The 27,172-nt window shown below is 41.7% G+C and overlaps 1 protein-coding gene across 1 annotated transcript in view; it reads right to left on the reverse strand.

Moving 5' to 3' along the window:
* The window catches only part of LOC120999162 (collagen alpha-1(IX) chain-like), a 152,678-nt gene that overhangs the window by 73,358 nt on the left and 52,148 nt on the right, over positions 1-27,172 (reverse strand). Inside the window, 9 exon segments of the mRNA XM_040430036.1 lie at positions 814-867; positions 1,688-1,741; positions 3,703-3,759; positions 3,843-3,875; positions 5,559-5,612; positions 9,351-9,404; positions 10,092-10,115; positions 16,588-16,623; positions 17,089-17,142. Coding sequence (XP_040285970.1) covers positions 814-867; positions 1,688-1,741; positions 3,703-3,759; positions 3,843-3,875; positions 5,559-5,612; positions 9,351-9,404; positions 10,092-10,115; positions 16,588-16,623; positions 17,089-17,142 — 420 coding nt within the window.

Below are 27,172 nucleotides of genomic sequence, written 5' to 3' on the forward strand. Positions count from 1 at the left end.
AAATATACAACATATAAATTGCTTATTTAGCCATTAAAAGTGCCTTTCTATGAATCATGTACTGGTTACATGGTAAAAATGGTTGTGTTTAGAATATTATACAAGTTCTTATTCCTTGAAGGAAAGCAGGATTGTGTGGCTTTTTGGATTGGGTCAGTTGAAGTTCTCAGGAGCCTTATCAGTATTAGTCACATGCTATGAAGTGCAAGTTAACCTAGTCATACTCTACCCCCTCTCATTTGGCAACTAGTTATACATCATAATACTGGAAGTGTAGACTATAGTGTAAATCAAGTATGGATTGTGAAATCATATATATATATATATATATATATATATATATATAGTGACACAGCAAGGCAGGTATTTTCCTCCCAACTGGTTTCAACCCAGGTGAGGTCAAATACCGGACTGGAGTTTAAGTGCCAGTCCGGGTTTTGGCAGCACCTGGCTGTCCTTTAATAGGCAGCTGGGCACAGCAGCTGAGTCTCTGTTTTTGGGATCTGAGGCTTTGTGTCGTGCTGGAGGGCTGAGAGCCGCACGCTGGGGAAATAAGACCTCTAAAGCCTGCTGTGGACCACTGGAGATAGAACTGCCAACAAGGTGATTTTTTGTTCTGTGGACTTTCCATTGTGTGAACTAACACCAAGACTGCAAAGTGTTGTTTTGTTTTTGCCTTATGTGTGAATAAACACTGAAGTTTTGCTTTACAAACTGGTTTTTGCCTTTGTACTACGTCTGCCTGCCTATCAGAGCGAATCCCCACAATATATATATATCAAATAAACATCTTTCAAAATAAAAGAGCATTACTGGAGGTCCTTGGGAACCAATTTCACCAATTTCTCCTTGTTCACCTTCTTCTCCCTGGAATAGAACAATAATATACCAAGTTAGAGTCAAAGTGAAAAGTATATTTTTTTTTATAACTATTCTAACAAAAATATAGATAAACTCCATTAAACAAATGATAAATTAGATGCCATTGTCTAATGGTACTATTACACTAACAGATCAGCCAGACGATTGTCAGAAGGGAAGCATTCCTTCCCTTGCTTGCTAGAGGAGGAAACTACTGCTATTGCAAGCAGTAAGGGAAGAGCGATCGTTAATGCCATTTCTCGTCCCTATACTTATCATTGTTTGTCGGCAGCAGACCTTTTTTATGGCATGATCTGCCGCCGACAAACGAGGATTTTTATAAATGTTAAAAGATCCCAATTACCAGATGAACGAGAGTTTGCTCATTCATCAGGTAATCGGCAGCAGTCATCGCTAACGAGCGTTATCTAATGGTGTAATAGTGCCTTTAGATCAGTACAATGCACATATTCTACCAGCTTCCTTATAATAATGCATCAGTGCAGATGAGATTATTATATTCCAGGCTAATAAATGAATAGGATCTAATATACAAATGCAGGGGGTTCATGCACTGCAGGACACAATTTGTCAATGTGCAATGAAATAATATGAGATACAGTACATTTGTAGGCCTCTTTTATAAATTTATATCCTATGACTGTAATAAGCAGCATTGTAGAATTGTATACAAACCATAAAGTTCTTGTAAATCTTCATATGTTTCAGCCTTCCAAATAAAATGTTTTTTAATAATTTACTGGATCTGAAAACTAAAACTTTTACGTAGCCATATAACCTAAAATTCCATACAATTAGTTATTACCTTATGACCTTGTTTTCCAGGTTCACCAGCTTCTCCCTTGACACCTTTGTGGCCCTAAGATCAGGAACACAATACACATAAACATAATTATGAAGGTTCAAATAAATCGTTATAAGCAAGTATTTGACCTTCGCGTTATGCAAGTTCTTCCCTTCTCAGAATCTAGCAATTTTGTCAAGAAACAAGCAAGAATACATCAAAGAAGTCCCAAAGGTAAACGTCTTCCTATCAAACATGTATTAGACAATATTAATATTATATATCAGACAAAAGCGCAATAAGCATATTCCATAGGTCAGCTAGGTTCTGCTATTCTTGTTTTTCTTTTTACTAAAAAAGATCTACAAGTTGTTTTAGATTCAATGGAGAAGGAGCAAAGTTTTTATCATCTAGGCTTGTACTGTATAATAACTTGAAACCAGGATAGCTTCATCATCAGGTCCTAAATGTCACACAGCATTGATCACACATTGATGTGGCTTACTCACTCCTCTCTCCCATCCCTCAGCCTTAAGAAATGTGCCTCATTTGTATCCTCTGCCACCCTTTCTCAATTTGTCGTCTCCAACTTCCACCTATTGTATGTATCTAACGGTCATCTTTACTTTAAAGGGTTTGTGCCAAGAAACACACTATACATTTTTCAAACCAGCACCTGGATCTGAATACTTTTGTAATCGCATGTAATTAGAAATTTAGTACAGCAACTGAGCTATTCAATAAAATGTATCTGTATAGCGCCACCTGCTGTTTGATCTTTTCCTTATTTCTTGTCCACCTCAGTGAAGTGGCTGCACATACTCAGTTTAACTTTTCAACTGCCACCAGTCATATCATCAATTTGAAGCTGTGTTAGTTACAGAGAAAGAGCTAGAGCAGGAAGGACACACACCCTGAGAACGGACACATCCCCATGAGCTTCCAGCCTGAAATAACTCTTGCAGAACAATTTTAGCAATGAATAGGGAGATGTTGATTCAATGTGAGGCACAGGGCTGGTTCTAGCTTTGTTAAAAAGAGATAGTCATGTACTATGTGATTTTTTTAAATCAATCATGGTATAACCCCTTTAAGCTAGTAACTCAGAATGCTTATTACAATACTATGGAGCACATTGCCACTATTTAAGAGTAAAATAAATGTACACTTGTTTTCTTTCTTGTTCTCTTTAAATTCATAGGTGACCTACTATTGTGTAAATGAATATACTTTCACCCTCTGCCCTCCAACATTAATCTGTTTGAACACATATACTAGAACCACCAATTATTGAGTTGATGAGTTCTACTACAAACCACTAAGGGTTTTTCACAATGCATTAGCAGTAAGTGTCCAAGGTCTCCATCAATGAAAGCCTTGGTTGCATGCATTTAATGGTTGCCACTGAGTGGTATCTGTCACCCATAGAAATCCTTGTTAAATGTCCTTCGTGGTATTCAGTTTTTACTGGATACAGTACCTTTGTATGGAATAGGGCAGTCTGCTCAGTTATTTTAGGCAGTAAAAAAATGGAAACCTCAGTAGTTACCACCAATCGAAACTCCAAAGAACACTGTTCAGCCTCCACTGGCATAATGGGGCCTGTGGGTCTGTTTAATGTATGTCCCAGATGCTTTCAGGGTGTATATGGTAAGACACTGTGTGAAAAGACCCAAATAATTTGCCACCTCACCTAACCATCAGAAAGTGATTTTACACCTCCAAATACATTTTCAACTGTCTGACTCCCAATACATTTAACTCTAGATTACATCTTAGAGGTTTGTGTACTGTAGTAAATGACCTTTTGTTTTGGGTATGTATCTTCAAATATGAGCAGAAAGGTACATTTTTATTAGCATCAATTTGGGCATCTTTGTATCTTTATTATTATGTTCTCCAGCATTTTTGGGTGCAGCTGCTTTTCATTGTCAACATCCCTAGAATGCTAAATTTTTAGAGCAAGGAATAGAAATATCCTTCTGCAAGCATATTCATTCACAATTGAAGACACTATTCCAGAACCATTGCTTTACCTTCATTCCAGCCAAACCTGGATATCCTGGACGGCCTGGTGGGCATGCATTAGGGCACTGGAAATAAAATCACAGTTTTGATTAATAACAAATTGAAAGAACATGGCTACAACTGTTAATGCTTTTCACGCAGAGCTCACCAGGGGATCTCCTTCGGGCAGAGCAACTGTCCCCTGTCGAAAACAAAAATAGACGTTTTCTGTAGTCAGTCAGAAACACATCACATCAGAAAACACAAGGAAATCAATTGTAATTGAAATTCTGAAGAAAAGAAAATGCCTTCGTGTACAGACACATTAGGTCTTAAAACTTTTTCTCTCCAACCACTGGGTAGCAGGAGGTCATAGTTTTGTTGATATTACTCAGAAAATGTGGCAAAATAACAATATGAGGTTTCATTTACATTGGCAAAAAATGTTTCACATCTCAGAGGTACAGAATACATATTCTACAGATTTTTTCCCACATTGGAATATTTGGATGGCAATCTAGTCAATTACATATGCTGGAAAATGTAAGATAACTATATGCCAACATGTACAATTTTCTGCTAACTTTATCTGTGGTTGATCAGAAAACCATTTGTTAGTTGTAATCATCAAACAGACTGATGCCTTATACTATTCTTGATAAATATGTCTGTGAATGAGTATTACCAGAAGATACAATAAACTGTACACATTAATAATAGTCAAATAATCATCAAAATACTATTCCTAGCAATATAGTGAAACCTTTCCAGAAAACATCTTAATGAGAGTCCCCCCCCCCCCCATGAAGACCACATTAATATTCTATGATCGATTTACATTATAGTCTACTGTATGTACCATTTTCCTCTCTCATTATGACCAACCAGAGAGAAAAGCTACAGTATACTGGGAAATGAGAAAGAGAATAGAGCCATGCTGGGGACTGAGAAGGAAAGTGGAGTGATGCTGGAGACAGAGAACATGGATTTGAGGATGGGACTTAGAAGAGGTAAGCCATGCTGGGGGATGAAAAGGAGAATGGAGCCATGCAGGGGACAAAGGAGATGGTTCTTAAGATTGTCTGATGAGAGAGAGAAGCTATGCTGGAGGCTGAGGAGAGTGGAGCCATGCTGGGGACTGAGGAGATGGGTCTAAAGATGGGACTTAGGAGACTTGGAGTTATGCTGGGGACTGTGGACATAGGAAATGGCTCTGAGGATGCATCTGATGAGGGAGAAGCCACCTAGGAGGCTGAGGAGAGTGGAGCTATGCTGGGGACTGAGGAGATGGGTCTGAGTAGGATACAATACAGTATGCTATGCTGTACTGCAGTGTTCTTCAACCTGTGGCTCTGAAGCTACTAGGAAACTAAAGCTCTTATCATGTGCTATAAATGACTGGTAGGATGAATTAGGAAGACACAGTTAGACCACTGGAGCTTACTGTTTGGATGTTCAGTTTAAATATTACAGTTACTAGGACAATCCTTTCCAGATAATTGGAAATAATGGAAAATGTCATAATAATTCCACTAGCGTATGCAGCTATGTGACAGATGACACGATTTTGGGGTGTTTCATCTTTGTGTGTTTCTCTGTGTACTGTACATGTTTGCTGACTGCATTAAACGATGTGACCAGCATTCTGTATACCACTCTCATAAAAGACCATTTTTGGGCAATTTTTGGTGGTCATGTCAAAAAAGTTTCACTGTATATGTTTAATGACGGAAAAACATTTGCAATATAATTTTTGGTGTGCTTCCATCTAGACCTGAAGATATTGTAATGAAACAACTCACATTGGAGTTTACATTTTTTTATAAATCGATAAAGAATTTACAATTGTAATGATTACATTGTTTTGCGCTTAATGAATACTTACTGGTGGTCCTGGTGGCCCTGGTGATCCTGGAAGTCCTCGTCCACCAGCATCACCCTAAAGGAAACATGAAGTTACACATTCAGTCATTTTTATCGTCATTTTCATCTGAAAGATTATTTACAGCAGGGATAAAGCAAGACAAAGGCAACCTTGAGCACTAGGCAAGGTTTGGGGAAGTAAGTGCTAGGTCTCAAGAGATTCACTGTTCTGTGTGAAAATACCAAGATTTTTTTTTGTATTTCTCAATAGTGAGAAGTACAAAGATTCTTAAAAATGTAGATACAACAGGTTTTCTATAAACATTCACTCTATAGAAAGTTAGGTGCAATGAAGTAAACTCATTGTACTTATAATCTAAAAGGGTTGACCAAGTGTTTAATACTGATGACCAATTGTCAGGATAGGTCATCAGTATCTGATCGGTGGGGGTCCAACGTCGATCAGCTGTTTGAAGGCCACAGACATCACATACAGTATATTGGTCACATGGCTTAGGCACAGCTCAGTCCCATTAAAGTGAACGGGGCTGAGCTGCAATACCAAGCACAGCGAATATCCATTGGATGGAGTTATGCTTCTTAATCTGCATGCCACAGCATCTTCAAAAAGCTGATCGGCAGTGGGTGCTGGGCATCAGACCCCCACTGATCACATACTGATGACCTACCATGAGGATAGGTCATCAGTATTAAACACTAGGAAAACCCCTTTAACCTTTAAACATCAAGTTCACCATGAACAAATGACTAATCAAATTTATGTCAACAAAACTTCTGCACTTCTAAAGTCACCGTGCAATTTTCAGCCCACCATTATGCCATACTGAATGAAAGAGTAAATGAAAATTGCTTCTCTTGGGGAGATGAATATTGCAAGTAATTTAAAAATCAAATCTGTCAAGATTTGGATTTATTACAAAATATATTTGTGTGTGTCACAAAAAGGCATTTTCATTTCAGAATCAATTTTATAGAGACAACCTCTAATTGTAAATGCATTAGAAGACAGTTTTAATTCTGCGTTTTGGTGGCGAACACCAGCAAAGGGGATTCTATTTAGGAATGACAGCACTTGTCAATGAGCAATCCTGTGATTTCTGATGTTTTCCACTTACCTTTTGGGGAAGTTGTATTCTGAAATGTTGCCGACTTGCAAAATTGTCAGTCTTTCTAGACACATTGATGTTCTTAGCCATGTTTAGTCTGAGTTTAAATTGAACTACTTAATCAATAGCTCAATGCTGCCTTGAAAATATCCTTTGTGGGCATTCGGGTTGTGCTTGTAATGTCAATAGGTTACATTTTCTAAGCAGATCACTTTATTAACAAGTGCATCAGTTCTATCTTTTATTTTACAACAATTGCTCCCATGGCTACAGTATTTGTAGCTGAAATGTAATTGAGTGCCCTTGATAAAGTGATGTGCATAGAGATAAGCTTACTACAGAGAAGTAAGGGGAAGTAAGTGAAGGCCGCTTTATATGGGCCAACACAGCAGGCAATAATTGGGAGTAAACTGCTCCCAATAACTGCTTGTTCGTCAGAGGAGGTAAAAGCTGTATTTACATGCAGATATTACCTCCACTGTATAGGGATGAGCATAGCTGCAGCAATCAATCATCCCCATAGAGAATCATTGTTTCTGGGCAGTAGATCCGTGTTCAGATGGCATAATTTGATGCCCAGAAATGAGGATTCTGCTGACCACACCAGCAATGCTTTCACCTGATAAAGAACCACTGGTGATCATCGGCACCTTTACACACAACAATTATCCAGAAACTAATGTAACACTCTAGGATTGACAAACCGTGGGAATACGTTTTTATTAAATACTTTTGTGTGCTACAGTAGTTTTTACATTGAAAACCAGTGGCATTTGCAGGGCGTATTCAGTGGGTCTTCAGTGCCACAAATGTCCAGAAGTCAAACACTACCTCCATTTTGTGTCCTGATAATAATATGGGGTGATACTGCAAACGAAATGTACAATATTGCTAACAACAAAGTTTATTCAGCCTGATAACTAGAGATGAGCGAATTGAATCCCACGAAGTGGAATTAGATATGAATTTCAAGATAAATTCGATTTGCCTCGAAGCCGAATTTTCCCATGTTTCGTGTAAGCGAATCGATTTAACCTGAAATAGTATAAAAAACAAAAAAATTCATTCTTACCTCCTTCACTTGCTCACGATGGGCCGCCAGCCGCCATCTTGATTGAAGATTTCGGCTGAAATCCCGCGCTTGGCGACGTATGATGTCATCACATCGGCAGGCGTGATGACGTAATCTCGCATCGCGCAAGATTATGCGCCAGATCTTCAAGCAAGATGGCGGCAGCCAGCCCGTCGCGAGCAAATGGACATGGTAAGTTTGATTACATTTTTTTATGTTAATTTCGCACTGTTTTTACACTCAGATGCCGCGATCATGTATGAACGCGACATCTGAGTGGTACAATGACGGGGGGGTGCTATCGCAGCCGAATCGAACTTTTTAAAAATTCGCTCATCTCTACTGATAACCTGCTTACCTAACTATTAATGTAGAGCATCCAGACCTCCTGTGATTCCGAATAGGTTTGCTACCTGCATGGCTTCTCTGTGCCACTTTGAAATGAGCCATCATGCAGATGGTAAGGAAGGAGATGTGCTTCAAAAAGGGCATGGTGTTTTATGAAAGGAGGCCAGGATAAGTGTCCCAAAGGATAATGTGGAACAAAATAGAAGATGAACCACAAAAGCAAGAGGGGTTAAAAGTACCCATAAACGTTAGTCTAAAGTTGATCAAAATGGACAAATTCAAATTGTAACGATTATTCATTGTGTGAAATGTAACAACAATTGTTTTAGTCAACTGATGACAGACCGCCATCATCTAAAAAAAGTAAACTATGTTTGAAATTTTTGTCCAGTAGTCGGACTAAAGATCTTTCATTTAAAGAAAGATTGTTTGTGAATAAAAGATCTATCTTGGAAAAGACATTCCCAGAAAGATTGTTGGTCCATTGCCTGGTTTCATTGAACGTATATGGACTAAAATGTGTATGGCTTTGTTTGCAAAATGTTCCTTCACAAGATGATTGTTCAACTGGTGGGTAACCATCAACCTGCTCATGTCTAATGTGTATTACCACCTTAAGAATACTACAAAGTGACCATGATGTACTGAAAAATAATTTGGGAAATTGTGTGCATTAAAAAGAACTAGTTAATGTCAGGTCTCAGGTAGGAGTGGGTTTCTTCATTGCAACTTCATTCAGAATTTAAGGTTTTATGTTCTATTTTGCAGTTTTGTTAATGATAATGCAAGATCTGAACTGCAATTGAGTAGTGCGAATGGGCCTTAATTTACATCAGTTTGATTAGTCATTTAGCTAAAGCTTTTTTGCTATTGTTTCTGTTTTGTAGCATGACAATGGTAGTTCTCTCAGTTCTGTGGAAATAATCTGCAGCACATTGCTCTGATGTCACCTATTATGTCTCTATGTGGTGTTGGCCATCGAAAGTTTTACAAATCAACCTAAAATGATTGTCACAGTAACTGATCTGTGCTTCACTAACCACGTCCCATGTACATTTGTATTGTAATTCATGAAACAATGCATATTTGCTATTCAAATAAGTTGAGGGTGTGAAAAACTTTGACTCAGCTTTACTGAAATATTACAGTCAGTTCACATCACTGCTATTGATTTCCTTTGCTCCGTAGAGGAGCAGAACAACGAAAAAAAATGGAAGTCTCAGATTCGGACTAATCAATAATATCAGATACATCTGGGGATTCTTACCACTGGACCAGACCGACCCAATTCTCCTGGAAGCCCAGAGGGACCAGGTGATCCCTGAAATGAGAATTAGAAATAGAACTTCATGATCTAGGTAGCTATCCATACATAACATCCACGTGTACTCCAATTATTAAAGCATTTAAACCCAAAAAAAAGTTTTAAATCTCACTTTTCCTATGTTTGCATTCATAAAGATATATCTTATTTGTATCTGTTGATGCACATATTGTTGTTGTTGTGGTTTGTAGTACTATTGAAATACTGTTTATTCTTACATTGGTATATTACAATTACTGGTAAAACAGCAGTAAAGCAACAAAGTTCTCAAAAGGAGAATACAACTATTTATGGCTAATTGCCCATAAAGCTTTCCAAAATATGTCCAAAATGACAAAATGAAGACTGAAAATAGTCATAAAATCTTCAGTTTAAACTGTGGAATGGTATACCACAGTGCTACATGACAGATTATTACTACGCTTGAACTATGAAAAAGACTCATTCTGCCATAATACCATGCAGCAGAAAATCACATACATTATCATCTACATGAAGGTAGCAACCAAGTGTTGATGATGTATATGCAGTCAGCTAAATGTACGAGATGTAATGGGATTTAAATTCAATATATTACAATGTTTGAAAACCGTATTTGTATCTAGAAGCTAAATTACTTAGCGGTATACAGTATTTTATTTATGATACTGTTTCTTGAAATAATTTCAGAACCAATGTACTTACCCGTGGCCCTGAAACTCCTCCACCCTGATAAAAAAGGAAATAAAAACATATTACATTATATTAAAGTTTTTTTGGGGAGTTCAATAAAGATGATCTATCCTCAGGATTGGTGGAGGTCTGATTCCCAAAAACCCCACAAATCAGCGACCCTCACAGCTTACCAAGCACAGTGCTGTACATTGTATAGTGGCTGTGCTTAGTATTGCAGCTCAGGATCATTCACTTGAATGGGACCGAGCTGCACTTATGTAGGCCTTGTGACCAATGAATGTGACATCACTAGACTAGGAAGAGGCCTAAGAGCTCACTGGATTTTAACATGCCCAATTGTTCCTGTTTTCTCGCCTCTTCATACTAAAAAAATACAGCTGAAAGGGGTGTATGGCCCCCTAAATGTGTCTATGCAATGTGTAATCTCACTGTGCAGGTTGAGATTTCATACTGCAGCCCTAGATGAGATAAGATTCAATCAACCAAACTAAAATGTGTGTGTTTAATATGCAATGTCCTCTTAATATTTGTAATTCCTGCACCAACTTAATCTTTACCATACTCCAAAATGAGCAAGACATACTTCATTTGTTAAAATAATTTATAGTTCTGATGAGCATTATATGTAACTTGACATTCACACTACATTTCACTTTCACTTAAAGTTATAACTGAAACTAAATTAAATTATAAGACATAGCTAATCAGCTATTGTCAAATCCAGTCACTAAAATGTCTTCCTTTATCTAATTAAACTGGATTTAGCAAATTAAAACAGACTGAAGTGGAACCTGCAAAATCATCTTCTAAATGGAAATGTAGGTGTTTTCTACGCCTTTACATATGAAATCAATTGTGAATACATTGATCTTTCTGCTGGAAATAAGCATGAATGTGAAAATAAAAGTATCTAGTGACAAAATGTTAAAATTGTGTTAAAGCAATATATGGGGCTGGTCATAAGCTTTTAATATGCAAAATGGTAGGTCTGCTTTCTAGGACCCCCACTGATTATTAGTAGGATAAAGGTGGTACACCATAGAGTGAATTAGGCTGAGCTACACTATAAGATTGTGCTTTGGCCCCTTTGTTCTACTGATTGTGAGAGTATACCGCAAATAAACCTTTAGAAGAGTTCTCCGATATAGACAGCCCATTTTCCTATGTCCTTTTTGCTGAGCAAATATAGGAGTTATATCTCTATTTGCTGAGCTGTTGGATCAATGTCCCCCATTTTTATACCACATGTCCACCTCCTCATCTTGCCCTTTCAGTTGTTGTGCCACAAAGCTCTCCTGGGACCCCTATTCTTCTCCATGCATACTTTCAGCCTAGGACAGTTTATGAGTCTATGACTTTCAATACCACTTCTCCGCTAATGACACTCAAATTTACCTCTCTGGTCCAAATATTTCCTCCCTGCTGTCCATGTCTATCAGCTATATCTTCCTTCTTCTTCTCTTGCTTTAAGGCTACTTTCATATCTCCAGATATCTCTGCCAGAACAGTCTGCCGGAATTCTCCAGATCCGGCGCTGCTGGATGTGGACAGATGTCTGCCGGCCCCATTAAGTATAATGGGGTCCAACAATGATCCGCACTCATTTCGGAAGACTTTGCTTGTCTGCCAGAATGGCCATCCCAGTGTTTCACACCATTAGTGTGACCGTAGCCTAAAACTCAACATGGATGAAATTGAATTCAGATTTTTTCCCATCTCACTCAGCACTCGTCACTCGTGACCTACCAATCATTGTTAATGGCTCCACACCTTTCCCAGTCTCACAAGTCCACTGCCACTATCACGGTGCTGTTCACTGTGACAGTTGTGGCCATGCAGGCTGGCTGCATGCCCTCTTGTGTACTGGCTGCAGGCTGACACCTGTGTATGCTGGTTGCTTGGGGCTGTGTGCTAGCTGAGATGGTGTATGTGTGAACTGTTGCCTGTGTTTGTGTCTCCCCACTTCATATCTCTGTGGCTCCTATCACCAGTGCCGTGCAGGCTGGCTGCATGCACTTTGTGTACTGGCTGTGGGTTTTCCCATGTATGCTGGTTCTGTGATGTGTGCTGGCTGTGGCCTTGTGTGTGAAAAGGGTCTGAGCATGGATGCAGTGTGCGGTTCTGTCACTCGTTGTTTTGTATGCTGGCTGTCTGTAACCTTGTACTGGCTACAGTTTTCTTCTGTATGCTGGTTGCCGTTTGGGCCGTGCTGGCTGCAGCATTCTGTGATAGGTATTGTATTATATTGTATTTATTAATGGTTCTGGTACTCCTAGTTCTGATAGGGTTCCCTGATCTGTTCTTGGGTGTGTCTTATCAGGTGCCCTCATTATGTAGCTATTTCTACCTGTGAGCTGTAGGGCTTGTGGTCAGTCTGTCTTGTGCCTTGCGGGGTGTAGACCCTTGCTGCCCTTCTGTGTGGTGTTGCCTCGTAAAGCATACTGTCACGAGGGCAGACCTCCAGGATGACATGCAAACAGGACACAGGCAGAAACAGACCAGGGACCAACAGAATACTTTATTACACATGTAATAAGGAACATGACAGTAATATATGCGGGTTGAGCAATAGTGGTAGCACTACCACAAAACCAAGAGCACAGGTAGACCGGAGGCAAAACCCAGGAGGGAAAAGAGCCAGTGAGTCCCGTTCTTCATAAAGCCCCTGTTGGTGGGGATGAACTTGGCCAAGGGCTCACTGGTCGCACCTCCAGGAAGGTCCCAGTACACTTGGCCACTACCTGCATAGAGCCACAGACAACAACAGGACTGGAACCCATACAAACACAAGACTTGGATCAGACGACAAACGGGAACCAGTACACAAGCAGATGCCTGGACCCCAAGAAGAATGGAAGCTTGACGGACTCAGTCAGAGCTGCACACAGACTACAGATCCTCCCTCCAGAAAACCCAGGAGCCCTCTCATAAAGGCAGGACATGCACAGGACAGGAACAGAAGAAGTAGGCACTGCAGGCAAGACATGGAACAGACTGGATCAGAAGCAGTAAGGCACGGCAGGCTATTAGACGCAGTTAGAGCACTGCTAGGTTAAACATGGAACAGAGTAGATCAATACACAGAACAGGTACAGAAGAACAGGCAAGGCATGGACAATGATATAAGATCAATGCAATACCAGGTGACACCACACAGAAGAGCAAACGGCAAAACAACCTGTGTCAGCAGCAAGAGGCTACACCCAGAAAGGCACAAGACAGACTGATCCAAAGCCCCACATGTAGAAATAGCTACATAACAAGGGCACCTGATAAGACCCACCCAGGAACAGACCAGGGAATGTTAACCCTATCAGAACCTTGAGTACCAGAAACAACGAACAAACAATACTTGTGTTAGTTCACACCAGTCACAGAATGCTGCAGCCAGCACGCCTCAAACAACAACCAGCATACACATGGTAACTGTAGCCAGTACGAGGCTACAGGCAGCCAGCCTACATAACAATGAGTGACAGAACCGCACACTGCATCCATACTCAGACCCTGTTCACACACAACGCTGCAGCCAGCATGCATCACAGAACCAGCATACATGGGAATGCACAGCCAGTACACAAAGTGCATGCAGTCAGCCTGCACGACTCAGAGACAGGAGCCACAGAGATATGTAGTGGGGAGACAAAAACACAGGCAACAGTTCACACACACCACCGCAACCAGCACATGGCCCCAAGCAACCAGCATACACAGGTGTCATCCTGCAGCCAGTACGTGAGAGAGCCTGCAGCCAGCCTGTACGGTCACAACTGTCACAGTGAACTGCACCATGACAGCCACAGGGTAACCTTTGATTTCACCCTGTCTTTCGAACTGCAGATCCAAGCCCCTAACCACCACCTTCTGCCGCCTCCACTTCAAAAATATTTTTTATTTAGACTGAAACAGTAATTCTTAGCCTCTCTCATCAAATTTTATTCTCATCTCTAGTGAATATAGCATTAGAGTAGTATTGTTGAATTGTGTTTTTGCTTTTGTATCGCAGCCATTGTGTATGTGCACCTGCACAATTATTCCATTTTATAGGATGTAATGACTACATTTGTTTTAGAATTCTACAGATGAAACTCGAAAAATTAGAATATCGTGCAAAGTTCATTTATTTCGGTAATGCAACTTAAAAGGTAAAACTAATATATGTGATAGACTCATTACATGCAAAGCGAAATATTTCAAGCCTTTGTTATAATTTGGATGATTATGGCTTACAGCTTATGAAAACCCCAAATTCACAATCTCAGAAAATTAGAATATTACATGAAATCAATAAAAAAAGGATGTTAAATAGTGATGAGCAGCAGGGGCAATATTCCAATTCGCGATATTTCGCGAATATTTGGGCAAATATTCGCCATATATTCGAGAATTCGCGAAATCATGATCTCCAGGCATTATTTTCTTGATTGCGAACATTCGCATAAAATTCGCATAAAATATTCGCATAAAGAATATTCGCGATTACGAATATATTTTGCGATATTCTAAATATTTGCGAATTCTCGAAGTGCCGATATTCGCGATTAAAATTCGCAATTCGAATATTCGTGATCAACACTAATGTTAAATAGAAAAATGTAGGACCTCTAAAAAGTATAATCATGCATATGTACTCAGTACTTGGTTTAGGCCCCTTTTGCATCAATGAAAATGAAGTCACCATCTCCATAAAGCTCGTCTGCAGAAGGAAGCATGAAGTGCTCCAAAATCTTCTGGTAGACGGCTGCGTTGACTCTGGACTTAATGAAGCACAGTGGACCAACACCAGCAGATGACATGGCTCCCCAAATCAACACAGACTGTGGAAACTTCACACTGGACTTCAAGCATCTTGCATTGTGTGCCTCTCCACTCTTCCTCCAAACTCTGGGTCCTTGGTTTCCAAATGAGATGAAAAAGTTGCTCTCATCAGAAAAGAGGACTTTGGACCACTGAGCAACAGACCAGCTTTTTTTTACTTTAGCCCAGGTAAGGCTACTTTCACACTTGCGGCAGAGTGATCCGGCAAGCAGTTCCGTCGCCAGATCACTGCAAAACGGATGGCATTTGTAAGACTGATCAGTCTGAAAAATGCATTGAAAGGCCAGATCCGTCTTTCCAGTGTCATCTGGCAAAACGGATCCGGCATTTATTTTTTTCACCTTTTTTTCAGTCTGTGCATGCGCAGACCGGAAGGACGGATCAGGCATTCCGGTATTTTGAATGCCAGATCCGGCACTAATACATTCCTATGGAAAAAAAATGGTGGCTCTTGATGCACCAACTCCAGCCTCAGTCCACTCCTTGTGAAAGTCCCCAAAACTTTTGAATGGCCTTTTCCTGACAATCCTCTCCAGGCTGCGGTCATCCCTGCTACTTGTGCACCTTTTTCTTCCACGCTTGTCCCTTCCACATAACTTTCTATTAATGTGCTTTGATACAGCACTTTGGGAACATCCAACTTCTTTTGCAATTACCTTTTGAGGCTTTCCCTCCTTATGAAGGGTGTCAATGATGGTTTTCTGCAGTCTTTACCATGATTGTGATTCCTACTGAACCAAACTGAGAGACGATTCAAAGGCTCTGGAACCCTTTGCAGGTGTTGGATGGATTAATTAGCTGACTAGAGTGTGACACTTTGAGCCTAGAATATTGAACCTTTTCACAATATTCTAATTTTCTGAGATTGTGACTTTGGGGTTTCATAAGCTATAAGCCATAATCATCCAAATTATAACAAATAAAGGCTTGAAATATCTCACTTTGCATGTAATGAGTCTATCTCATATGTTAGTTTCACCTTTTAAGTTGCATTACTGAAATAAATGAACTTTTGCACAATATTTTAATTTTTCGAGTTTCACCTGTATATATGGGGGTGAAGCTGGCTCCATTTTGGCCTTGGATCCTATCCAACCATCTGTTTAAGACTACATGCAAACCGCGGATCTGCAAAAAACGGAAGCCGCCCGTGTGCCTTCCGCAATTTGCGGCCCATTGTAGACATGCCTATTCTTGTCCGCAAAACGGACAAGAATAGGGCATGCTATATTTTTTTTGCGGGGCCACAGAACGGTGCAACAGATGTGGACAGCACTCCGTGTGCTGTCCGCATCTTTTGCGCCCCCATTGAAGTGAATGGGTCTGCATCCGAGCCGCAAAAACGGCGGCTCGGATGCGGACCGAAACAACGGTCCTGTGCATGAGGCCTAAGGCTGTTTTGATCAGGGCACAACATAGCTGGACGTCCTTTTCCTGAGTTCAATTCTAGGCCTAGGCCCGAGGTAAGGTGAGCCATTTTAGTGTAGGGTCCCATCTGTAAAAGGGCACCTTTTGGGCAAAAGGGGTCATATGTTTTGCACAAAATATGTGAAACTCAGATTCATTGATATAGTGAATACAGTATTCAAACAATTCATAATCTATATATTCAATGTTTGCAAAGTGCTGTTGCATCTTACATTTGCACTTAAAAATCTGTTTGTCTGAATCTGTTATTTTTACTTACCGACAAACCGCGAGAACCTGGCAATCCAGGCTCACCCTGAAAAAATTAAATGTATCACGTTACGGGGCATATTAATAATTGAAAATATCATGTGACGACATTGACCATAGCTATAATATTTCCTGAGTATAGCAGTTACCTAATATACAGTTACTACCAGAATTGCTCCCTTTATCAGCAAGAAGAAGAAAACTCTACTAGACACAGGAAGTTGTAGAACAGCTTGCAATCTGAAATCAACTGGCAGAATACAGACTTCTGCAACCAGCCAGTAACAGGAAATCTAAGTGCATTATTGTAATGCAGTTGCTACTACAAATATGTGGCAGACTTTTATGCTACATTTCTATAATTGATAAATCCCTTTTCACTGTCACAGTCTTTCTTCAATTCATAACAAATGCATGAATTTATTCATGATTGCTAGAAAAGTGGGGACACTCCTGAGTAACCTATGACCATGGCTAGAGTAACCCATGGCTAGATTTTCAACATACCCACCTTTTGACCTCTTGATCCAGGAGGCCCAGAATTTCCTTCAGGTCCAGTCAGCCCCTATGATTAAGGACAAGGAAAAACAAATCAATACTTCAGTTATAGCCTGCATTGTTAGCATTAAAGAAATCAGAGCAAAATAAATGTTATAGTGGTACAGTATATTAAATAAGGTGTACAGAGAATGGTAATGAGGCAAACAAATGACAAAAGAAAACAATTGCTAACTCCTAATATGAAAGGTACATTTATAAAATGATATCCTTTTAAATGAGGTATCCAAAGGCACCATTAAAGGTACAGGTATAATAAATTGGTTTTATTATTGTAGCTGTATGGTCCCTGTATGATCCCAGATTGTTGAAAAAAAGTACAATCAAAAACACAGGACAAACTGACACACACAGACTCCCCATACTTCTTCTATGGTGCAATTTAAGTCAGCATTTAATAATAGAAAGGGATTAAAGCAGAAATGTAAACTACTAAACAGGCACCCCTGTGTTTGCTGCAGAAACCCTTTTTTGGCCTTGTAGATACATAGCACTGAGTGAACTTTTATAGAGGTATTCCCATCTTATATAGTTCTGACATTATGTCTGCAATATTTTCTTACTTTAGTATTGGTGGGCATTAGTGTCACGGTGCGATTCACTGTGACAGTTTTGGCCGTGTAGGCTGGCTGCATGCTCTCTTGCGTACTGGCTGCAAGCCAAAACCTGTGTATGCTGGTTGCTTGAGGCTGCGTGCTGGCTGCGGTGTCTTGTGTGAACTATGCCTGTGTATGTATGTACTCCCCGTGTCTGCATCTCTGTGCAGTTCCTGTCTCTGGTGCCGTGTAGGCTGGCTGCAGGCTCCCTCGTGTACTGGCTGCAGGCTGACTCCTGTGTATGCTGGTTGCTTGGGACTGCATGCTGGCTGCAGTGGTGTGTGTGAACTGTGGCCTGTGTTTGAGGCCTCCGTGTCTCATCTCTGTGGATCCTGTCTCTGGTGCCGTGTAGGTCGGCTGCATGTGCTTTGTGTACTGGCTGTGGGTATCCCAATGTATGCTGGTTCTGCTATGCATGCTGGCTGCGGTATTGTGTATGAACACGGCCTTAGTATGAAGGCATTTCTGTTTGAGTCACGGGTTGTTTGTGCTCTGGCGTACTGTCTGTGGTGAACTATGCTGGTTGCCAGGGGCTATGTCCAGTACTGCAGCCTGTGTGTTCTCTTCTCTGTTCATGCAGGCTCCCCTCCCTGTTTGGTTCTGATGGGGTTAACTTTCCCTGGTCTGTTCCTGGGTGTAGCTTATCAGGTGCCCTCGTTATCCAGCTATATCTATCTGTGAGCTGTGGGGCTTGGGGTCAGTATATCTACTGCCTTGCTGGGTGTTGCATCTTGCTGCTCACCCAGGGGGTCAGTCTGTCTTGTGCCCTGCTGGGTGTAGCCCCTTGCTGCTGACACAGTTTTTTTTTGCCATCTGCCCGTTTGTGTGGTGTCTCCTGGTAATGTGTTGTTGTTGCCTTGTCTGATCTTCTGTACCTGCCCTGTGATGATGTCGATGTTATATCTTTGTCTGATCTTTTGTACCTGTTCTGTGATGTTGTTATCCTGGTTCATGCCTTGCCTGTTCTCAGTCTGGATCCACTATGTTTCATGTTTAGCCTAGCAGTGCTTTACAGCGTCTGATAGCCTGGCAGTGCCTACTGCTTCTGATCCTGCCTGTTCCTTGTCCAGCCTGGCAGTGCCTACTGCTTCTGATCCTGCCTGTTCTATGTCCAGCCTGGCAGTGCCTACTGCTTCTGATCTAGTCTGTTCCTTGTCTGTCCTGCAGTGCCTTACTGCTTCTGTTCCTGTGTTTGTACTGCCTTCGTGAGAGGACCCCTGGGTTCTCCGGAGGGAGGATCTCTAGTCTGTGTGCAGCTCTGCCTGAGACCGCCATGTTTCCATTCCGCTTGGGGTTCAGACATCTGCTTCTGTGCTGGTTCCCGTTTGTCTTGTTGTCTGTTCCATGTCCTGTGTTTGCTTGGGTTCCAGTTATGTTGTCTGTTCTGCTGGTGCTTGCACCAGCGTGGTTCTCCGCAGGTAGCAGCCAAGTGTACTGGGACCTTCCTGGAGGTGCGACCAGTGAGCCCTTGGCCCAGTTTATCCCCACCACCCGAGGCTCACTAGCTCTCCGCCATCTGAGTTTTGCCTTTGGTCTGCCGGTGCATTTGGTTTTGTGGTAGTGCTACCACTATTGCCTAACCTGAATATATTACTGTCATGTGTTTTTATTACATGTGTAATAAAATATTCTGTTGGTCCCTGGTCTGAATCTTGCCTGTGTCCTGACGTCCCGGAGGTCTGCCTTGGGCCTCTGGCAGGTAACAATTAGTGGAAGCAATACATCATCTTAACTATTTTTCCCAGCACAGCACCTCCTTCCCCTCCACGGCCTGCTCAGGGAACTACAGTAAAGCACAGCCCCATTTAAAGAGGACATGTCACAAACCTGACATGTTTTAGTAACCATGCATTTCTCATAATATAATAATTCTGGATGGTACCAGTTGGGGTTGTGCCCTTGCACAGACTGATGATGTCCAATCAGCCCTGACAAACTGTGCACCCCTTTCCCCCTTTCAGAAGGGGAATGGTAATGCACAGTTGTCAATTTATTCATACAATTTTCAGTAGGGAAATCAAAGGATTAGACCCGGATGCGTTCAGAGTGCGTTCAGTGAAACTCGCACCATTTTGCAAGCAAGTTCAGTCAGTTTTGTCTGCGACTGCGTTCAGTTTTTTCTGCACGGGTGCAATGCGTTTTGATGTGTTTTTCACGCGCGTGATAAAAAAACTGAAGGTTTACATACAACATCTCCTAGAAACCATCAGTGAAAAACGCATTGCATCCGCATTTGCTTGCGGATACAATGCGTTTTTCACTGAAGCCCCATTCACTTCTATGGGCCAGGGCTGCGTGAAAAACGCAGAATATAGAACATTCTGCGTTTTTCACGCAACGCAGAACTGATGCGTGAAAAAAAAACGCTCATGCACACAGACCCATTGAAATGAATGGGTCAGGATTCAGTGCGGGTGCTATGCGTTCATGTCACGCATTGCACCCGCGCGGGAAAACTTGCTCGTGTGAAAGGGGTCTAAAATAGAGTTCTAAAAAAAAGATGCTGCAGAACTGTTCATGGGGAATGCAAGTATTTACTAAAGCAGACATGTCATTAGAGGTGACAGGTCCTCTTTAAAGGAGTTATCCCATTACATGTTTTTTTCCTAAAATCTAGAAACGGTCAAAGGAAGTGTTTGTCGTGTATAGATTTAGCAGATGTGCGTTTTTTGCAACTTTCTTGTTTCCTTCTCCCGGTCTGTGCAGCACCAAAGGGGGAGATTGTGTAAGGGATCTGGAGGAGGTACACATGAGGGCACTAGAGAGGCTGCTTACTACAAACCACATAGTGTCTTGCATGTGCCTCTTCCTCATTGGTCCTCCCCCATCTGCCTCCTCACCTTTCCCTCCTCCCTGCCGTGGTGCATAATATTCCGTAGCTCTATAACTGTGATATATTGATATAAACGGTGATGTGTTCTTTGCCTGTCACTTGTACAAGGAAAGAACGCTAACAAGCAGTCAGATAGCTAAGTACAAGTGACAGGCGAAGAACGTCAGTCAGATCAAGGTGCTGCTTTTAGGGAGCTAGATTCAGTTAGTAATCCGGCACATGTGTATCTTCCAGTGAAAGAATCACCGGATGGATGTGCACAGGGCCATTCAGGATTGTCAGGTAACCAAAGGTAGTACGGCCTTTTTTAATGAAACATTCAATTGTAAAATTATTTGTTTCCTCTACGGAATCATTTCATTGTACTTCCTCTTTTAAGAGAATGGGGTTGGATGCAGTGTCTTGCACAGCCAGGTGGCCGAGAGTGCATGTGTGCCGGGAAAACCCTAAATCAACCCCACAGCCCATTCATTCTCAGGATGAGTGGGGGTCCAAGAGGTGGACTGGGAACCTAAAGTTGCCTTAAAAAGAATAATAAAAGTGGCTCCATGTTGTAGGCAGATCCAAATTGACAGAAGGCAGGGCTACAGAAGTAGGCAGGGCCAGCAATGTCCTAGAGCAGCACACTAGACTGCCCATGCAGAAACAAATACCACAGTGCAGCACAAAATACCGCCACCTTCGCCACAGTATTCAACTGTATCACTGTCCTGAGGACAGCAATACAGTTGAATTCAGGAGAGCAGCTGCTGGCCAGGCGCATTAGTATCTGATGCTCCTAGCATAAATTAATGCTGAGAACATCAGATTGTTATGTACTCAGCCAACGGCCATGGGAGGTGCTAGGCATCGGCCCACAGGGGAAATTCCTTGTATGTTCTATGGCCTGGTTGAACCCTTACCAATCAAATTGTAAAATCATATTCCAGGAAAATGTCATCACTATATAAGATGTGAAAACTCTCTTAAATGTAAAGCTTTATATTGATAATCAATAAAATAATCAAACCAAGTGGAAAAGTCACTTGGAGAAAGAGGACTTAACAGAGAAATTCTTGCTTGACATCAATAATTTGATGCAATAAAATCGGAAGAAATCCATTCAGAACACATCAAGACAGGAATAACCAATAAATGGGAGTGGAAAGTTTCCTGATAATGGCAATCTGATTCTATTTCTTTTATATAATGAATATTTTGTAAATAAATATGATTTTTACAAGGTTATTACATGTTCATCTAGGTTTTGCCGGGTTTGAAAGATTATATTTGTACACAGCAGGACATCAAAAACATATTGGCAGGGCCTTCCTCACAGCATGAAGCCCAGTAAGACAGAGGAAGTGATATATAATTTCCCCAAACTCTGGTGTGTGGTGGACTGTACAGTACAATAGCCATCCCATATACTGTATGCATTAGTTTAATCCTATGAGCATCTTGTAGAGCATTCAGTTCGTTCTGCCCTCAGATATGGTTTTCCTAATGAATCCTATATTCCCCATCATGCCTGGCTTTGCAGAGACAGAGTAGATGGAGTCTTAAAACACTGGACTGCTCTGAGTCCTGTGTAATGTCAGTCTCCATGTTTTCCTATGTGATACAGCTTGAACCTGTCTCCCCTCTCTCCTGTCATCTCTCTTCCCTGTCAGCTCTTACATGCAGGAGGCAGGAGACCAGTGTGAAGCTACATCTCATTAGAACTACACTGGAGAGTCAGCAAACACAGATAGTACAGACAGGTAGTGTGTGTCAGAAGGTTTATATAACTGCAGCTAATCACTGTATAAACTCACCAACTATATATCTACACTACTAGTCCTTTAGATAGGGGAGACATTATAAGTTCATAATATACAGAGAAATACACAGAGGGTGGAGAGGAGAGGGGCCTGAGAGCTGCCAGATGGGATTTGATTGCTGATAATGTCATCCTGTACTTCACAGGAAGTCAGCCAGAGGGAGAGACCGAGTTTCTGTTTAGACATGAGAGCAAGTTCTGGGTTGGTGGTGAGACTTGAGGTCAAATGACCAGGTTCCCACAATGAAAAGGTTCAAAATGTATGGATGCAACTGAGTTAGGGTCCATTCACACGTCCGTATGTGTTTTGCAGATCTGCAAAACACGGACACCGGCAATGTACGTTCCGTTTTTTTGCGGACCGCACATTGCCGGCGCACTAGTAGAAAATGCCTTTTCTTGTCCGCAATTGCGGACAAGAATAGGACATGATCTATTTTTTTGCGGAACGGAAGTGCGAATCCGGAAGTGCGGATCCGCAAATGCGGATGCGGACAGCACATTTCGGCCCCATTGAAAATTAATGGGTCCGCACCTGTTCTGCAAAATTGCGGAACGGATGTGGACCCATTTTGCGGACGTGTGAATGGACCCTTACAGGGTAACAAATTACACTGCTGCAATGCTGATGGTGAGTTAGCAATATATGAAAAATAAAAAAATACCCCAGAGTGCTTCTTTAGAAGAAACACATATAGTACCTACATGCAAGTTTATTTTATTTAAAAGGAGTGTGTCACCAGGAAATTAACCATTAAACCTGGCACAATGCCTTGTAGGACTATCTTAGCTGAATGTAATAATACCTTTCATTAGCCACCATTCTTCATTCTGGAGAAAAAGTATTTCTAATCCATATGCAAATGAGCAGCTAAGTACACTGAGGGCAGGCCCAAGCCACTTGGTGCACCCTTGCTCCACCTGCTTCTACCTCTCTATCTTCATTAGCAATGGATCACTTCATTAAGTGAAAGGTAGGATTACATTCAGCTGAGCTAGCCCTACAATGTGAACAGTGAATTTCCTGGCAACATATGCCATTTAACTGGCATACACCATGCAGAATGTTGTCACAATGTTGTCACAAAAAAGTGAACAATTTTGTTAAATATCATATAAAAGTAAACTACAAATAAATATAAATTCAGCCATACAAAGTGACCGAAAATTGCTAGTATGCTAGTATTTGCCATAACTTGCTGATCGGTGGGGGATACTAGTGAGATCCGCATTTATTCTTAAAATAACAAGGATTTTGCACTCTTTGTGGCATAGCTATTCCTTCTTAATTTTTCTCTCACGTCACTATAGCTATTCAGGCCCTGAGTACGCACTACAACTCAAATTAATGGAGCCCAGAAACAGTTCTTTATACATCACATGGATGGGAGCAGTCCTGTACAGAGAAAAGCCCCTTTATCCTTATGACTGTGGGGGTCCTGGTGGTCAGGCCAATATGGAAGTGACAACATGCTACTGATCTAGGAAAGATGGGTGACAATCTATATAGGGCAGACGACAACATAAACAATGGATGTTTTCTGGTTGTCATGGATACAGCTAGGGTCATCTACATAAATACACTTTCTCCTGTAGTCTATGCTACCTATACTAATATACAAATACACTGTGTTGCATACTGTAAAGTTTAGTAAGCACCAGGGGCGTTGCTAGAGTCTGAAGAGATCCGGGGCACGAGCCCACGTGAAGCCACGACCCCACCCCATGAAGCCACGTCCTCATCACCACGGGGGGGGGGGCTTTCACAGTAGTTATTAACCCGTTTCAGCAGTCCCCCCTTCAGTGAATGGGGGACTGCTGAATGGGGTTAATAACTACAGTGAAGGGCCTAGCCGTCTGGGCAACCCCACAGATCATCCATAACAGTGTCATCCACAGATCCCCCATAAGTGTCATCCACAGATCCCCATCAGTGTCATCCACAGATCCTCATCAGTATCATCCACAGATCCTCATCAGTGTCATCCACAGATCCCCCATAAATGTCATCCACAGATCCCCCATAAGTGTCATCCACAGATCCCCATAAGTGTCATCCACAGATCCCCATAAGTGTCATCCACAGATCCCCCATAAGTGTCATCCACCACAGATCCCCATAAGTGTCATCCACCACAGATCCCCATAAGTGTCATCCACCACAGATCCCCAGAAATGTCATCCACAGATCCCCCTAAGTGTCATCCACAGATCCCCTCCCCGCCCATCGCCGCCTCCTAGCTAATTTATTCACTTCACTTGCCTCTGTGTAATTGCAGAGAAGCTTCTCAATCTCACACAGGCGCACTGGCAGAGGCATCGTCAAACAAGGTGCGCTGGAAGACGGCGCATGCGCACTTTGCTCGACGATGCCTCTGCCAGTGCGCCTGTGCGAGATTACACAGAGGCAAATGAAGTGAATAAATTAGCTAGGAGGCGGTGCCGCGGGACCTGCATTCGGGGCACTGGACAAAACATCCGGGGCTCCAGCCCCGAATGTTTTGACCTAACGACGCCCCTGGTAAGCACAGTAAAATCCAGATCTATTCAGTAAATGTCTCAGGACATTGCCTCTGTTTGCATTGCCTTGAGAGATAGGACTACAGATAAAATACCCAAGTGCCCTATATCATCCTTCCAATTTCACATTAATGATTCAAAAACCGTTACCATCAACCAATCATATTGAACAAATAGAATATTTCTTCAATAGATAAATCCGAAGAGTTACAGTAAAAGAGCAGTAAACATGTCCAGAAAAATACAGCCAAAATCTGCTCAAATGTCAGCCACATATATAACAGTTTGTGTGGATTTTTGTAAACTAACCCAAGGTCATCAGACACACTTTAAAAATAACTCACAAGAAAGAGAGCGCGGCTAAAAAAAAATAACAAATATCACTGTTGTCTAAAAACTGAAATATATATAATCTAGATGAGTAAAGGGAAGAGTCTCAAAAGACCAGTTACCACGTAAAAGACTACAACAAACCAGACGGAGCAGAGAAGCGCACTACCTGAGTGCCATCTAATGGATGACTGAGGCACTGCATGTGCATAGAGGAGTGAAAAGATGGCTAAAGGGAACAATGTATCTTCAGTGATGGCTAACCTCCAGCACTCCAGCTGTGGTGAAACTACGACTCCCAGCATGCTCCTTTCACTTCTATGGAGTTTTGAGAACAGCCAAGCAAGTGTGCATCTTGGGAGTCATAGTTTTACCACAGCTGGAGTGCCGGAGGTTAGCCATCAAAGTTCTAGATCAGGGACGGCCAGACTGAGGCTCTTCAGCCATTGCAAAACTACAACTCCCAGCATGCCCAGACTACCTACAGCTATCAGCCTACAGCAGGGCATGCTGGAAGTTGTAGTTTTACAACAGCCGGAGAGCCGCAGGTTGGCCATGCCTGTTCTAGATCATCTCCATCTTTAGTCATCACCAGTCTGGACTTCCAATTCCCCTTTCTACAGCAAAAGAGTTGTACTATGTTTAGTAATATCTTCATTTTAACGTTTTTCTTAAAACTAGAGTGTGCAAATGCAGTTCCTCATCCAAGTATATGATACATTGGAGCTGGTAGGTGGAAGGCACATCTGGCAGATTTGTTGCAGAAATTTCTGTGACCGTCACATCCACCTGAAAGGGGTTTGTAGACATCCACATGCTTTGCTGCCAAAAAGAAACAACCCTTTCAGAAGAAGGGAATTGCTTCAATGTCAGAAATCTTTTCTAGAAATCTGCCACCTGGGAATATACCCTTAACGTGATCACTCGTGTCAACATGTATAGCGTGCCGCAATCAATGTCTACCTAACAGAAGATATTTCCACTATCAAAGTGAAGGCATCTGATGAGGCTCAGCATGCTCAGGCTTTCAGGTCCCTGCTGGAATACCTTTACAAACGTTTGTTTGAGTATCAGATGGAGGAATGCACTCGTGTAGAATTCCCCCGTCCTATTTATTTCGTTTACTAGCTTGTATCCTTGTAGATTTAGCTGTTGCTGGCACCATATGGTTTTACTTAGTGACTGCAGCTGTTAAAGCAGGAAAACTATACAAAGTGGCAGAGCTTAGAGTTTCAGAAGGTGCCTTCTGTCACCACAAAGTGTCACCTATGGTTTTCATACAATACTATGGACTTATGTAAGGTTCTGCTCATTGGACCTCTATTCTGCATCCTACCCTTCCAGTACCCTGTACAGCAAAGAGAAGGGACCTGCTGTCCTGATCCTCCACTGTTTGTACTTGAGAGTATATTGACCGTCCACACTGGTAACAGAAGGGGTAGAAGGAGATATATGGCTGACTTGTAGCAAAATGGCTTTGATGTTTAGTTAGGAATAGTCAATGTTGGAGTCTCCGTTAGGAGCTTCTGTCACCGATGCAGTAAAAAATGACGGACAAATGACAGACTTTATGAAGGAGACCCAGCAGACAGCAATATAGAGAATGAGTACATTGACTGCCAGTGGTGTCAGTCATGTCATGTCATTTTCTATGTTGTGCTCCGATCACAGAGTAGGAAATAACACAAATGTGAACAGAGCCTTACATAAAGGCTTACATAATGCAAGACATTTAATGGTCGTGCGAATGAGTCCTAAGTGTCATATGTATTTAAGGTATTTACACAGCTCCTTTTTGTGCTGCATTGTAAGATCAAAATTATAAGTGATAGGCAATCAATATCTGATTGGTGGAGGCCTGACACCTCATATTCCCACCTATCAGCTGTTCTGAGTAGCTACAGCACTGGAATGCAGCACCAAACCACACAGCGCCATCTGTTGTGTAGTGGACAGA

This window comes from Bufo bufo, chromosome 4 (assembly GCF_905171765.1).
Source record: "Bufo bufo chromosome 4, aBufBuf1.1, whole genome shotgun sequence".
NCBI lineage: Eukaryota > Metazoa > Chordata > Amphibia > Anura > Bufonidae > Bufo > Bufo bufo.